Source organism: Lontra canadensis, unplaced genomic scaffold (genome assembly GCF_010015895.1).
Source record: "Lontra canadensis isolate GAN:19392208 unplaced genomic scaffold, GSC_riverotter_1.0 scaffold1, whole genome shotgun sequence".
Lineage (NCBI taxonomy): Eukaryota > Metazoa > Chordata > Mammalia > Carnivora > Mustelidae > Lontra > Lontra canadensis.
In genome coordinates, this window is record NW_022630995.1 from 62,700,556 (window position 1) to 62,715,623 (window position 15,068).

Here is a 15,068-nt window from a genome sequence, read left to right on the forward strand (position 1 = left end):
CCCTGAAATTGGCCCTCGGGGGACTTCCATGACCTTGACCCCACTTTGGGGGGTAGGTGGGCTTCCTCTCTCCTAAGACCTGCCTCAGGCAATGGAAACCTGCCAATGCCCTCCCTCCCTCTTCCTCCCCGGGGTGACTGCATATCGGACTTCCAGGTTCAGACCAGGGTCCCTTCCTCGGGCACATTGTCCTTGATGACCCCCGGGGCGGGGGGGCTAGAGCCTTCATGGGGCTCACACACTTGTGCTTACCTCTGTAACACAGAACGTGCTTTACTGGTCTACGACTCATCTATGACTCATCAGGCAAACAAGTGCGGTGCCCTATTCCATGGGGAGAACTGTCTTGGAAACAGCAACGCATACAAGCTGGTCCCTGAGCTCAAGGACAGATGGTCACTGGGTGGATGCACAGGAGGTGGGAAGGGCAGGACAGAGATGCCACACATGTGGTTCTGAGTGGCCCTCGTCTGTCTGCCTGGACCAACAGAACATGCCAGAAGGGCTGAGCAGTGGCTGTGGCACCCAGGAGACCAGCTACCTCTTCCCAGCTGCGGGTTCAGGGTCCAGTGACCCCTCCCACAAAATGATGAACGCAGAGAGACACATGGGGCCTGGTGTCAACATGGGGATAGGTCAGCCTTGCTTCCCGCCGGGAGGGGAGAAACTCCCGAGAACACACCGCTGGCACACAGAAGTCCTCTAAGATGAAGGGGTCCGTGAGATGTAACCAAGCCTGGCTTGCCACTCTAGAGAGGATCACACCATCCCTGAAAGGTCTTTTGTGGGGGGGGGGGGGGAGGCATCTCACCCCGGCTCTGCCCAAACACAAAGTTTGTCCCAAACTGCACTTTTCTTCCCTAGAAAAGCATTTGAAGGAGCTACTTATTTGGTGGATGTGACCATCTTGGGGGGACCAGGGCAGAGAAGGGAGCAAGAGGTGAATCCATTCTTGCATTAGAAAGCTGGCAGAGCGGAAGGACAAAGCCCCAGGGTGACCTGTCCCAGCAAGAAGCGGGGGAGGGGAGGGGTGGGCGCCCCACCTACCTTTTCCTCCAACTCCTTCAGATGTCTCTTCTGGGTCTCCAGCTTAGCCTCCAGTTCTCGGATTCTCTGAAACACACGACCTCGTGCATCAGAAAAGGTAAAATTTCTGGGTTCAAAACTTTCTCCTTACTCTTCACCGTGGTGCATGTGGCACACCATCAGAGAAGTGGGCAAATACAGGTGGGCAGCATGCCTGGCGTGCAGGCCCGCATCCCCACAGCCTGAGTCCAGATGGAGGGCCCCCAGCAGGAGGCTCCTTGACCCTCGCCCTCCACCACGGAAGGTCGATTTCGCCAGTTCTTGAAGCACACGGAAACGGAATCACATGGTGTGGACTCTTAGCACAGGATCTCTTTAAAACAGAAGCCTCCCATCTTGACAGGGACACAGAGGTACCTGGGGCAGGCTAATAGAGATCATGGATTTGAGGTAGCATCAGACAATGTGCTTATGCAAGGCTGACAAGCTGGGGCAGGGCCAGGGAGGACCAGCCGTGGCCATCTCTCCCACATGCGCCCCAGCCCCTTAGAAGCCCGCTCGGCACAAGTGTGAGGATGGCCAACCATCCTGATCTGCTCAGGACAGTCCTGGTTTTGCCACTGAACGTCTGGGGTCCCCAGCAACCCCTCAGCCCCAGGAACCCAGAATGACTGGTCACCGTGTCTGCTGCTGCACCCACTGAATGCCCCTTGGAGGCACACACCCTAGCTCCAGAATTTACATGCCCATTCCTTCCAGTTCCACGTGGCATTCCACCCAGGATGTCCCACAAGCACAAACTTTTCCAGAGAGTCACCCTTCAAGTGCTGGAACCGGCCACCCCTGACCACTGCCCAGCTGGCGGCCTCCCTGTCACACCTGAATGTAGATGGAGAGTTCCCTCCTGCAGGGTCCTTGGGCTGCAGGGCCGGTGACCCAGGCCAGGCCTTATAAACACTTGGCCTCCAGGGACTCTTAGCCAGGCCTGGAGAAACCATCCATGCATTCTATAGGGCTATGGTTCTCGAATCCAGGTCAGGGTCACCTGGGGGGCTTGCAAATCACTGGAGGCCCCCAGCAGAGTTTCTGACTTGGTTTCAGGGGGTTGAGCCTGAGCACCTGCATTCCAGTGAGTTCCTGAGTGATGCAGATGCTGCTTGTCTGCGGACCCACTTTCAGAACTACCTCTGTGGACACATTCACCCATTTAACAAATACAGGTCAATGTGCCTGGGGCCCTAAGGAGTTTGCAGACAGAAGCATTCATTATTCATGTACCCAGATGGCCCACTGGATGAATGCAAATGTCACAGAGAAAATCCAGCGGAAGCAGGGACTGGGGTGGGGTGCTATTCTACGTGGGTGCTCCAGGCAGGGGACTCTGGAGCCCAGAGAGGAGAAGGGTGGGGCACTGAGCATTGGGCTGGGAAAGCCAGCAGAGGAAGAGCCCAGCCCAGCACCCACAGTGTGCCAGACTCGGGAGAGGGCAGGGAATTCCAAGCAGAGGGAACAGGATACACAGGGACATGGGAGCAGGGGGATGGGGGCAGAGCTCAGAGGGTCTGGAACATCCCAATGAGGAGCTCACAGATTTGGGGTATCATGGGAAGCCTGTGAAGGGTTTTAAGCAGGGAAATGATGAGAGTTTGATTTTGGAAAGGTCACACTGCCAGAAACAGGGAACAAACTGGCATCGAAGACACCAGAAAATTATTTATCCTCAGATATGAGGTCTCGGGCAAGGGATTCGACCTCTCTGGGCCTTGGTTTCCTGATCAATAATTAAAGGTCATTGTGTCACCCATGTCTGAGGGTCTACCAGCTGAATCTGTGCAAAGGGCTCAGAGCAGAGTTGGCATAGAGTACACACCCCATAAAAGATTAGGAAACCTGTATGTTTCTGATTCTCTTCTACCCGAAGGAAGGGGTGTATACTTTGGTGTGGCCATGACTGTCCCCAAGGATCCCCTTGCAAGGTGAGGAGGTAGAGAGCACGCAACAATGAGCACAGAACTCAGCTGGGAGGATGCCTGGGTGGCTCAGTCAGTTAAGCAACTGCTTTCGGCTCAAGTCATGATCCCAGGGTCCTGGGATCGAGTTCTGCATCGGGCTCCTTTGCTAAGCGGGGAGCCTGCTACTATCTCTGCCTGCTTCTCTCTGCTTGTGCTCACTCTCTCTGATTCTCTCTCTGACAAATAAAATCTTAAAAAAAAAACCAAAAACACAAAAACGCAACTTGGCCCTAGCCTGGTCTTTCACCCCAAGCTTAGGTGTTGCGGAATCACTTAATTTCTAATATCTGAACCCCTCTTCTGTGACCCCATAACCCGAGGTGAAATGGGGGCTCCTGAAGCTGGGGGAAGGGCCTTGTATATTACAGGGTCAAGTGAAGGGAGGGTGAAGCTTTACAGCTTTCCAAGAACTTGCAAAAATCCCCCAGGAACAACTTCCAGGCTTTGAGGAAGAGGTCCCTGCCCTCACAGAGCTTACCCTCCAGTGGGGAGGGGGCAGCTAATTCCACAGGGCTGGGGTTGGGGGGTTCCCCAGGCTATGTCTGAATGGAAGGGGAGGACAGAAGGGACCTGTCCTTTTGTCCCTGGCAAGGGGTCCAGCAGGTGCCAGGCTGGGTCAGGGTGGGGAGGGGACACTGTAATGAGAACAGGACCACACGTGGCCTTGGATTCTAGTCCAAAGATGAAAGGACGACTGCGGGGGGGGCAGGGTTCAAGTAGGGAATGGCTCCTTCCCGTTCTTCAGGGGTTGGGGGCAGGATCCCCTGCCCAGCAGAGCTCACCACGGGACTCCGGCCACCCCCGTCCCATCTCCCTGTTTATCATCACCTGGTGTACCTGCACAAGGCTGAGACTTTGTCTTGTTCTCCCTTAAACACGGGTTGGCACCCTACACCTGCCCAGTCACCAGATGTCAAATGAATGACTGGCAGGGATTATTGTGACAACATGACAGAGTACAGAGTGAAGGTCGTGCCGGGTGGGAAAGGTCAAGTGCAGCAGATAGGAACTAACACATGTCCAGGGCTTAGTTTTTGGCAGATGCTCTTCCCAGTACTTTAATTCAATTCTCCACTGACTCTGCTATGACTGTCCCCATTCTACAGGTCTGGAAACTGAGACTCGGGTTACACTATAAGTCAGGGCGTTTTTGAATCCAGACTTGTCTGACCTGAAAGCCTGTGCTCCCAATGCCACCCCATAGCTTTCCGTACATAGGCCGTGAGTTCCACTGGCCACGGTTGGTCGGGGGGGGAAGGCCACTGCTACCTGCGTGGCTGGCTCTTACCCAGCTCCTATGGCATCTGGTTTTTAAAAATCCTATATTCAGCAGCTGCTGATTTTGAAAGTTACAGCTTATAGACATTGCACACCTTTTGTCAAGCTCAGTAAACCGTTCCTACCCCAGGACCTTTGGACTTGCTGCTCTCTGCGCAGAGCACAGGGGCTCATCTCCACATCATTTTCCATCTTCCTCATATCCTTTCTGATATCCTTGGTGTTTATTTGTGCTGTGAGTTTCCTCACTGGATTATAAGAGCATGTTCTCCACGAAAGCAGGGACTTGGCTCCCTGCCCCAGCCCCAGCCCCAGCCCCAGAGGCCAGTCCTGTGCCTGGCACATAAGTACTCTACTGGTACACAGCCACTGAAGGCAAGCAGGAAGCCACAAAACCTCACTTTTGCTGACACCCTGGGGTCTCAGGGCTTGTTGGAAGGAAACCGTCCCCTCTGCTTGGGCATCACACCAAGATGACCAAATCCAGGAAATTCTGTTACAAGGAACAGGGGTGCTCTCAAGTCTGAGCGTCTTTTACGAAGGCACCAAGATGCCGGCTGGGGCCCCCATGCCGGCTACTGTCACACATATGGCACTTGGCAGGGACAGGGAGCAAGGAGCAGCGAGCGCCATGGTGTCTCAGATACCCCTGTGCCTGCCACGCCGGGAGAGTCTGGCCAAGCATCTCCCCCTCAAGTCCAAGTCTGGAGGAAGAGCTCTCCAAACTTCCCGGAAGCACAGACGAAGAAGCTGAGGCCCAGAGGTAAGCCTTGCCATTGATTCAGTCAATGAGATGAGCCCTGCCCTCTGAATTCTATGGTCCAATGCCACCGGGGGGTGGCGGTGGGGAGTTCACCTGGCCTAAGTCAGGGTGACAGGGTGAGGGGAGAAGCGCAACAAGAAATGAGAGCTCACGCTCTTCCAAACAAAAAAGGAATGAGACCCTGCTGTGGACTGAATGGCACCCCAGCCCCAAATTCCTAGGTTGTAGCTGTAACCTCCAGTGTGAATGGATCTGGACGTGTGGCCTCCAGGAGATATTAAGGTTAAGTAAGGTCATAGGGTGGGTCCCTGATCTGGTAGGGTTGGTGGCCTTATAAGAAAAAAATATCTCTCCCTCCGACCCAGCCCCCTCTTTCTGCGCTGTTTGTCCCCCTCTGGTCATTTGAGGGCACAGGGAGTAGGAGGACATCTGCAAGCCAGGAAGAGCCCAGAGGCCTCACTGGCCACCAGATCAGCCAGCCCCTTGCTCCTGGCCCTCCGGCCTCCAGAGCTGTGACCCACAGGAGTCTGTCTGTGACATTTGTCACGGTGCCCAGAGTGGACGGAGACAGGCCCTTACTCCCTTCTGGAACTCACAGCCATGGACCTTGATTTACAATCCCCCCACACTGTGTAACTTTTATCTGCAGAATCCAATTCCGAGGTGCGGCCTGAGAGTCAGCATTTCTAACAGCTCCCAGGGAAGCTGCTGCTGCAGCTGGTGGTCCCTCCTCCCCCTCCCTCGATGCCTCCCTTTCCCTCCACACTCTGAGCTCCAGTGCCCCGCCCAGCAGGGCCTATAGTTGCTCTGACCACTGTCACTGCAAATTTTTGGTCTCCATCCTCAGCGGCCAGCCCTGCGCCAGCAACGTCGCCACCCACCTGGGCCACGGGGATTCCAAGTCCTCCCTTGACCCTTCTGCCCCTCTTTTCTGGGTGCCTGCCTTTCTTCCTCCCTCAGGACAGGAGGCGGCCCAGTGTGCCAGGACAAAGCCGCAGCTTCACCATGGTGGCCTTCTTCCCCGCCCCCTCCCCCACGCCCTCCCCCTCTGCTCGGAAGTCTGGGCCTCTGCCTCACCTGCAGGTCTGCAACCCAGGCCTCACTCATAGCTTGCGCACATCAGACCTTCCCAATCAAAGGACTGATGCCTTTCCCTTCTCCTCCCTCCATCTCCAACCTCTCCTTGCCCTTTGTCCCTCTCTGTGCCCACCTGATCAGGAATCTCCCTACTAATGAAACCTCTCTCTCCCTACACACAGGGTGTGAGTGTGTGTGTGCGCGCGCGCGCATGCCTGTGCACTCCAACTGCATGCACATGGCTTCAGAGCTGGGGTGCTAGGGAGCAGACGACCCGATGACACCAGTGCAGTGAGCAGCATGGGGACGGAGGCGACAGCCAGGTCGGGGTCACAAGGGGCCTCCTGTGTGTCCTCTCAACCAAACCAAGTCTTGGATGAAGAGACCTCCCAGGCTGAGCATTCCCCCCCTTCCCCTTTGCCACATCTTTCCACTTCTGGCTGGGCGCCCCACGCATCCTCCTCAGACCCACGGGGACCTGTGCTGTCTTCGGATGTGAACCTCCCCTGCCCCTTCCTGATGGTGGCAAGCTCGCTCTGCCCTCTGTGATGTTGCCTCCCCTGCTCACTCGTGTCCTTCCTTCCTGGCGGGACTCCCTACACACTGTGTGACCTTCAGGCACGTGATTTACCCATCCTGAGCCCCAGCGCCCTCATCAGGAGAATGGATGTCATCATCCCCACCCCGCAGGGGGACCACCATCAAAGGTCCCCACCAGTGAGCCCCCAGCAAATGTTGGAGTAGATGCTGGGGCCTCTTTGTCCCTGTTACCTCCCTGCAATCCTTGCAGCCAGGCTCCCCCTGGGCTTGGTAGCACGTGACCGTCACACAGGACTCCAAGCCTTGGAAGACATTTAGGGTTTCGGAGTCCAGTCCTCAAATTAGGCATCATCACAAAATACAGCCAAAAAAAAAAAAAAAAAAAAAAGTGCACACCGTTCAGCCACGCCTCCTGGTTTTAAAAAGAACCTGACCTTCAAATAGAGTCCACCTGCCTGCTGGGAGGGAGAGCCCCAGGGGATGACTCGCTGGGGTTTGCATGAGAATCCAGCAGGGGGTGCCCTCCCCTTGCAATGTGTATCCAAACACTGCTTCCCTTCGCTGACAATGCACGGCCGAAAATTCCTGCCTTGCTTCCAGAGGAGACTCGCTTGGCGGCCAGCGGGCCATCAGCCATGCCTGAAACACCAGGTTCCCGTCCGAGGGGCCAGAGGCTGGGAAGAGGGCAAGAGGCACCTGGTGCCAGCCACCTGCCCCTCACCTGCTGGGCCTGCTGCAGCAGCTCCATGCGCTCCCGCAGGACCTGGCTGTCGGACTCGCGGCTCTGTCTCAGGATCTGCCTGCGCACCTTCTCCACGGCGGCCTGCAGGTCCTCCCGCTGGCCCTCGCTCAGCGCCTCGCTGGCCCTCCGCCCCGGCTCCTGCTGCAGCGCGTTGTACAGCGTGGCCTCCAGCTCCTGGATTTTCTGAGTGGCCCAAATCACACAGACAGTGGAAGATCACAGACGAGGGACCGCAGGGGCCGGGGCATTGCAGCCGAGGGAGGCAGCGTGGGCGGTCTCAGGCGGGGAGGGGAACGTGCTGGGGTGGGGGGCTTCACAGAGCAGCCAGCCAGCCAGGCAGGCGGGGGGGGGGGGGGGGGAGAGCGAGGGAGCCCCTTTCAGCCCCGTGCACACCTTTTTGAGAACCTGTCTTAGTCTATTCAATCAAGAATAGCCCTCCTCCTTCCAGGAGAGGACAAGGGCTGTAAGAAGAAATAACCGCAACCGCTCCTTAAAATGTGTGATTCAAAGAGAGGCTTGGTTCAACCAGTTTCCATTTTGTTCTTGGCGCCCCATGTACTCCCCCCCCCCAAACCTCCCCTTTTCTCCTGGGTGTCGGGGGGGGGGGGGAAATGTCTCAAATTGCACACATGTGGTTTTCAGCCAGCTAGTTTGGAATGCGATTTTAACCTAAAGCAAAGAGTGACAATGCTCTAACCGGGCCTGCCTTGCTACAAACAAGAGACGCCCTGGGTTAGCAAAGCGGATGAGATTAGTGGCCAATTGGAGGCTCCTTGTGAAAGGCAAGAGTTTTAATCATTAGAGGAAGTTATTTCTTTTCCACTTGACCCCCAAGACACTTAAATATAGTTACCTCATGGGGATATATATCTAGGGACAAAAGAGAGGATTATCTCCTTTTCTGCTTCCCCAAATCCCCACCCACATTGTCCTCGAAAGCAAACCCCACCCTGGGCCAGGCTGACCACTGCTCTGGTCACCGTCACTGCAAATTCTTGGTCTCCACCCTCCCCAGGCTGTCCCACACCTGCAACTACCCCAACACAGGGCTTCCAGCCAAGGGATCTAAGGAACTGCTCCTTGTCTTCCCAACACCGACTAGACCAATCTTTAGTTTGGATGGAAACTGCCAAGAAGAGGGAAGACGTGGCTGGAAGCAGGGGTGTGGAGGTGATGTTTTCCAAGGACAAGCCTCTGCAGGCATCTGGACCCCGCTCTCCCAGCTGCTCCCGTCAGTGTCCAGTGTTGGTGTGATTGTGCTCACTCCCCGGGGGAGTGGGGGGGGGCGGGGGGGGGGGGAATGCTGGACCCATCAGGCCAGAGCCAATCTTAACCACCAGGTGTCCCCCATGGGAAACCCGAAGGCAAAGTCTGTCCACAGGCATGGCCCAGGGCCCTCACGTGGGCTCCACGTGGAACCAGAGCTTGCCTGTGCCTGTGTCTGCTGGCTCACCCCCTCCCCGCGCAGCAGCTCAGCTCCTAGGGGACCACAAGTCACCAGCCTCCAGCTGGGACCCCACCACCTAATTCCAGCAGCTCCACTGTGGAGCTGCCACGTCTCACCCAGCGCAATGACAAAGGAACACAGGCCCATATGTGGCGCCTGCTGCCCTCCCTCCTTCCCAGGCACGAGGCTCCCTCCTGGAGCTTGTTACTTGCCTCACATTCAAGTCCATCCAGTGCGGCATCAGAACGCAACCCCATTGTGAACCTGAACCCCCTAAGGCTTTGGAATGGTCTTTGGGAAAGAACATAATTTCTACAGGGTGGCAGGCTCGGCTCACCCAGGGGCATCCTCTGCGGGACCAGGACTCAGAGGGACTCTGGGGCCTTCCTGCAGACAGTACCTAGACAGCAAAGGGTGGACACTGAGCTTTTCCAAAATGTGATGAAAATCACCAGTCCTGCCAGAGGTCCCTTGAAAAGTCAGCCTGCGACTCTCTCAACTTGCCAAAGTGCTTGCTTATGTTCCTCTCCGAGCCCAGGCCCACCCTTCAACCTTCAACACATTAAGGACCCAAGAAGCCCTAAGAGTTTTCTAGACTTGTTCCGTTGGTTTCAGTGCCCATAAATCTCCTGAAATCAGAGCTTTCTGGGAAACGCTAGGGAGCCAGTGTCCTATGATGTGGGAAACGCATTCTTGAAAGCACCAGGGAGAGGGGAGGCAGAGTCAAGACAAAACCAGCAAGGGAATGGTTAAGTGTGAGCGTCTCTCCCAGAGAAGGAGGAGATATTTCTATTTTAAATTGCCCTCCGCACCGTGATAACATTGTATGCCCAGAAATAAGTGCTAGGAGGGAAAACTGTCCCATCCCAGTGAGGCTCAATCCCATATGGGACCTACGACCTCTCCAGCCCCCCATCCTCTCCATTCAGGCCTCAGAGCCCAGACACTAAGTGCCAAGGGTCTCAGGGAGGTGGGCCAGCCCCTCCTACCCTGGCTACTGTCACTCCGTCCTCCTGGCCATGCTCATGGAAATGAGGGCCTGAAAGTCATTTTCCAGTTGTGGACTATGCATTTCTTAAGTACACACTATTTCTTTCATAAGATGATCTTAACTACAAAAGACCGGGGCAAATACTCGCTCAAGACTTTGGGTACCACACTGCTGCTTCTTGCAAGAAGGGACACTGAACTCTCCATTCTCTGTGCCGTGAGGTTCCCTGGCGGGTCCATATAATCTCCCCATCTCACTTGCTGCCAGAAGAGGCCTCAAAACCCCAGGACACGTGAACCTGGATGGGATCGCATTCTAAGCTAACCACCAGGAAGCCTGGGACAAATTCCGTGACCCAAATGCAACAGGGCGACAAGTAATTTTGTTTTGCTGATCCCCGCCCGCTGCTCTCCTGGCTTTACCTCTGTGTTTCTCGGTGACTGCCCCTTGTTCCTGTTCACAGGAAAACTGGCTTTGGGGTTTTACATATAAGTAAGTATTCAAGTAGAACAAACACGTAAGAAAGACAGTTGCTTCACGCTCATTTCAAATGATTCCTAGAATTGAAAGCACGCCTAAAGAAACCACCCAGCTAAGTGACTATTTTGGAGAAAAGGGACAATGCTGTTGTACAGTCATTCCCGTCAGAACACAGGGCATTTTGACAGCGCCCACGTGGCCCTGGTGGGGCCCCTAAACATGGTGTCAGCCCCAAAGGAAAACACAGCTTCTGAGGGCGAGTCTAACAAGCCAAAGCGACCAACCCACTTCCGGTCCTACCAGGTACGCCTGGTCGAGGGCTTCCTTCCTGTAGTCCAGCTCCTCCTCCAGGTAGCCCTTCTGCCTGCTGAACAGGTCCTAAAAAACAGGAGGCCCCCCACGATTGAGATAAGCACAAGAACCCACCCTGGTGAGGCTTTTCAGAGGCCCTCTACTCACCACTGCTAGAGAGCGACCCTCCCCCCAAGCTGGGGACCCACCAGGGCTCAGAGGAGAAGGGAGGTGATGGTCTGCCCTGCTCGCCCCTCTGCACGATTCTGCAGGAGCCTCACAGGCCCAGGAGCCATGATCCAGCCCGTCCTGCCTCCTCCTGGCTTCCCCTCCCTGTGGCGGTCTGAAAGCACCAAAGCCATTCTCCTCCAACCCAGTGCCCATGCAGGAATCCTTTTCAGTTCTTCTCATGTCCTGGTAGCCCATGAAGACCATCCCAACAGTTCTCAGATGTGGCTCTTCATTCCCCGCCCCCCCCCCCCCAATGACAGCATCTCCCACCTTGTGACTAGTCTCACTGCTCTCTGCCTCCTCCCCATGCCCAGGTCCCTCTTTTGGTCCCTGCAAGCATGGTCTCTCCAGAATGCAAATCTCTACTACTGATTCTGCAAATCTCTACTACTGAACCTGGAAGGTTTCAAGGTTAGAGCTCCTCTCCTGCAGGCCCTTGACTTCACAGATGAAGAAACAGGACCAGAGAAGCCCAGTGCCTTGGCCTAGATGTGTCCTGGTGGCCGAGGACAGACTAGACTCCAAGCCAGGGCCCTCTCATAGCACACGTGCTCCTAGGCTATAAGCAATTCCTTCTACCTTTGGGTTCCACCTCTCATTCCTACTTGCAAAACTTGAATTGGTCTTTGAAGGTTCAAGACCCATTTCATCTGGGCAGCCCTCTCGAACATCCCCAAGGCTGGACACAACGGACCCTTATATGCCATTGTCCCCTGGTGAATAACTACCACCACAACCTCTCACCAGGGACCCCACCAAGCACTGTGCAACACTGGCTGTGTGTCTCACGTCTCTCTTCCCTACAGCCCAGCGAGGTGGACCTTGGAATCCCTCACTTAGCCATGAGGAAATGAAGACCAGTGCATCTTTCCCAAACTCTCAGGGCCGTTAGGGAGGCCAGCAAGGATAGGAGGCCCCGCTGCGTGTCTTCAGAGCCACTGGGCCAAGGACTTCAGCATCGCCCACGTGTGGCTTCTAATGTCCCCAGGCTGCCCCATGGCTCTTGGCTCATCCTCGAAGGCTTGCGAGCTAGCTCCTCAAGGCAGGGACCCCGCATGTTCCTCACTAAACTGCAAATTCCTCACTGGACTGCTAATCCCGGCATGGTACCTGGGATAACAGAGGCTCTGAAAATGGGTATTAAGTGAACTACTGAGTGAGTGAAAGAGTAAGCGAATGGATGACAATTATCTGACACAGCCATTAGGGCAAAGGCAAAATTTAGAAATGCACGCAAATCAGTGCCCACCAAAATACATGTGAGGGGCGCCTGTGCGCCACCCCGCCCCCATGCTTGTGTGCCCTCTCTCTCTCAAATAAATAAAATTTTTTTTAAAGATTTTATTTATTTATTTGACAGAGAGAGATCACAAGCAGGCAGAGAGGCAGGCAGAGAGAGAGGAGGAAGTAGGCTCCCTGCTGAGCAGAGAGCCCGATGCGGGTCTCGATCCCAGGACCCTGAGATCATGACCTGAGCCGAAGGCAGCGGCTTAACCCACTGAGCCACCCAGGCGCCCTCAAATAAATAAAATCTTAAAAAAAAAAAAAAAAAAGAATACATGGAGGCCTTCCTGGAAAGGAAGCTGTGGGCACCCTTTCCACCCTCCTGCCTCCCATGGTACTGAGTCTTTTACCTTTTCCCTCTCCAGGTCCAGCATCTTCTGGGTCAGGGCTGCCTCAGTTCCCTCTATTTGCTTCAGCCACTGGAAAACAGCAGGGACAGAGGGTCAGCAAATGAGAACCCGTGTCAGTCGGGGGTCTTCCACCAAAAATGAGTGTGCAGGGGGCCTCCTCCTCAACGAGGCTCCTGGCCTCCGCAGCCCGTCCCAGGGCGGCCCTCAAAACAGAATTTCATTGTCTGTACAGATGTTCAGCTTTGACAGATGTTGGCTCAGGGATCGACTAGGTCATGGATATCTGTGTGTGTGTGTGTGTGTGTGTGTGTGTGCGCGCGTGCGCACGCTTGTGCATGGGTGCAGGTAAGTGTTTCTGATCAAGCCTGCATGTCCAGGAAGGACTTGGCGTTTGAGCTGCGGGGGCCTGACTTGGTGCACAGTGGGCCCCTGTGTGCGTCTGGGGGCTCTGCAGCTGGGTGGCTGAGTGCTACTGGGGTCTCCTGCTGAGTGCTGCAAGGGTGGCTTCATGCTGGGGACCTCCTCCAGACTTTCATGCCCATCATTTGGCAGACACAGCCTCACACGTTTTATAGGTGGAGACACGGATGCCTAGTTAAGTCTCCTGTCCAAGGTCATACAGGAGGACAATGGGGATCTCTAACCCAGCCTGCAAAACCTCACCCCTGCAGCAGCACCCCTGAGTGGTTAGGTGCTGAGTTCCAGAGCAAGAGGGTGCTGAAGTGAGCTGGCGAGCACCTGCTAAGGGCAGGTCACAGGGACAGTCTGTCTCTTGGGTCTGGGATGGTGGTGAACCGGAGGTGGGCAATGTTTCTCAGGATGGAGGTATGCATGTGTGTCTTTATAGGAATCCAACTAAGAGATGGGCTGGTGGGAGAACTGTGGGGGATTCAGTGGGGGTGTCTGAGGGCAGGGGCTGTCCATATTTGACACTGTGTATGAATGTGTGCATTCAACACAGTAGAGAGCCTCCTTGCCTCCAGCCTAGGGACCACGGCCCTTTCCTGGCTTCCTAGCCTTGCTCAGCGGCCACAGCCACGCGAGGCTCAGCTGGCTCCTGGCTTTCCTTCTCCTCTCCCACTGAGGCTCCGCCTCCTCTTGGAGCCCTGCCCTTGGCTTCCACCCCCCCACCCCCACTAGGGGTATTCTTCTAGTCTCTGTGCTCCCTCTGCTCTCACAGTATGCCCCTGCAGCCAAGGCCGCCCCACCACATCTCCCTCTGAGGCCTCCCTAGCCTCCCTGGTCCTTCTGCTCGGGACGCACCCCATTTCCCCCAAACCAGGAAGTGGGGAGCCGCCTTTATTTCTCCTTCCCCTCCCCTGTCCATACATTAGTTCCACCTCTTCCTGTTTCCAACACCCACCCACCTGCCGCACACCACAGCCACCACCCCTCTAGGTTCCTGTCTGGACCCAAAGCCCTTTCTCCTTTCAAGCCCATACATCCTCTCAAAAACCCACTTCTGCTTAAAGCCTTCAGGGACATCCCATCACTCCTGACAAAGGCTGGCCCCCAAGCCCAGTCTGCTCTCCCTGCTTGGAACATCACCACCTTTTCCACCCCTGGCCTCTGCCTCAGGCCTTCACTGAGCTAACACCAACTCAGCCTTCTGGCCAAATTAGCTGTGGCCTCCTCCAGGAAGCCTGCCCCGCTTCCTAAGTCCATGGGGTCAGGTGCCCTCCAGGATTCCTACATCATCCTAGAATGGCTCTCACGGCACTCACCTGACAGATTGCTGTTGTCTGTTTCCCTCCCACAGAAGCCCGAAGGCAGGGACCATATCGGACGGGTTCCTATATACCTCCTTACCCATCACGGGCCCAGGGTGAAGTATGTGTCCAACAAACATGGTTGAATGAGTACAGACGTGAGAGCATGGAGGTCTGGGAGGGGGAGTGCTGGCTCCATGGAGGGAACAAGACTAGATGAAGCTGTAATCACACAGGCTTCCCCCAACATCAGAGTGAGCTTAGCCCCCAGAGTGGACCCCCAGAGTGGACCCCCAGAGCCAGTGGCAGAAGCCAAAATTAGAGCATTTCATTAGACGTTATTGAAAGGATGTGTGATGTCTCAAAAATAGATAAACATATTTTTGGTTGGAAATGAAAAACATTTCATTTTTAATATCCTAATGCAGGCAGTCCCAAAATGAATCAAATTTCAATGGAAAAAAACAATCAAAATCCAGTTTTGAATCATTACAACAAGCTGCTCTTAGAATAGGTTTTATAGAATATGGTGTCCAGTCTCTTCTTACTGTTAAAAAAATTTGACATGTATATTACACATAGAAAGAAAAAACTTGAAAAGTACTTCTCAGCAATTGAAGGAGGAAAATGAGGGCAGAAAACACTGGCCACGAGCATCCTGGGTATGAGAGGTCATGAATCTCCCACTGAACAGAATCCATCAGATAGCCACTAGGCCACACTTGGGAGAGCGAATACCTAAATACACGTGGATCTGTACCACCCCCCAGAAAGAAGGGGTACAGGGACACCTGCCCTCCCCCAAACCTGCAGGGGAGAAGTGAATCAGTCTACAGGGGTTTGGGCA

At 54.9% G+C, this 15,068-nt stretch overlaps 1 protein-coding gene across 3 annotated transcripts in view; it reads right to left on the reverse strand.

The window, feature by feature from the left end:
- JAKMIP1 (janus kinase and microtubule interacting protein 1) overlaps positions 1 to 15,068 on the reverse strand; it is a 67,594-nt gene that overhangs the window by 3,874 nt on the left and 48,652 nt on the right. For all 3 annotated transcript variants that reach the window (XM_032855342.1, XM_032855324.1, XM_032855333.1), the window contains 4 exons: positions 12,513 to 12,581; positions 10,657 to 10,734; positions 7,418 to 7,621; positions 1,048 to 1,113 (listed from right to left, as the gene is read on the reverse strand). In XM_032855342.1, coding sequence (XP_032711233.1) covers positions 1,048 to 1,113; positions 7,418 to 7,621; positions 10,657 to 10,734; positions 12,513 to 12,581 — 417 coding nt within the window. The remainder of the gene's footprint in view (positions 1 to 1,047; positions 1,114 to 7,417; positions 7,622 to 10,656; positions 10,735 to 12,512; positions 12,582 to 15,068) is intronic.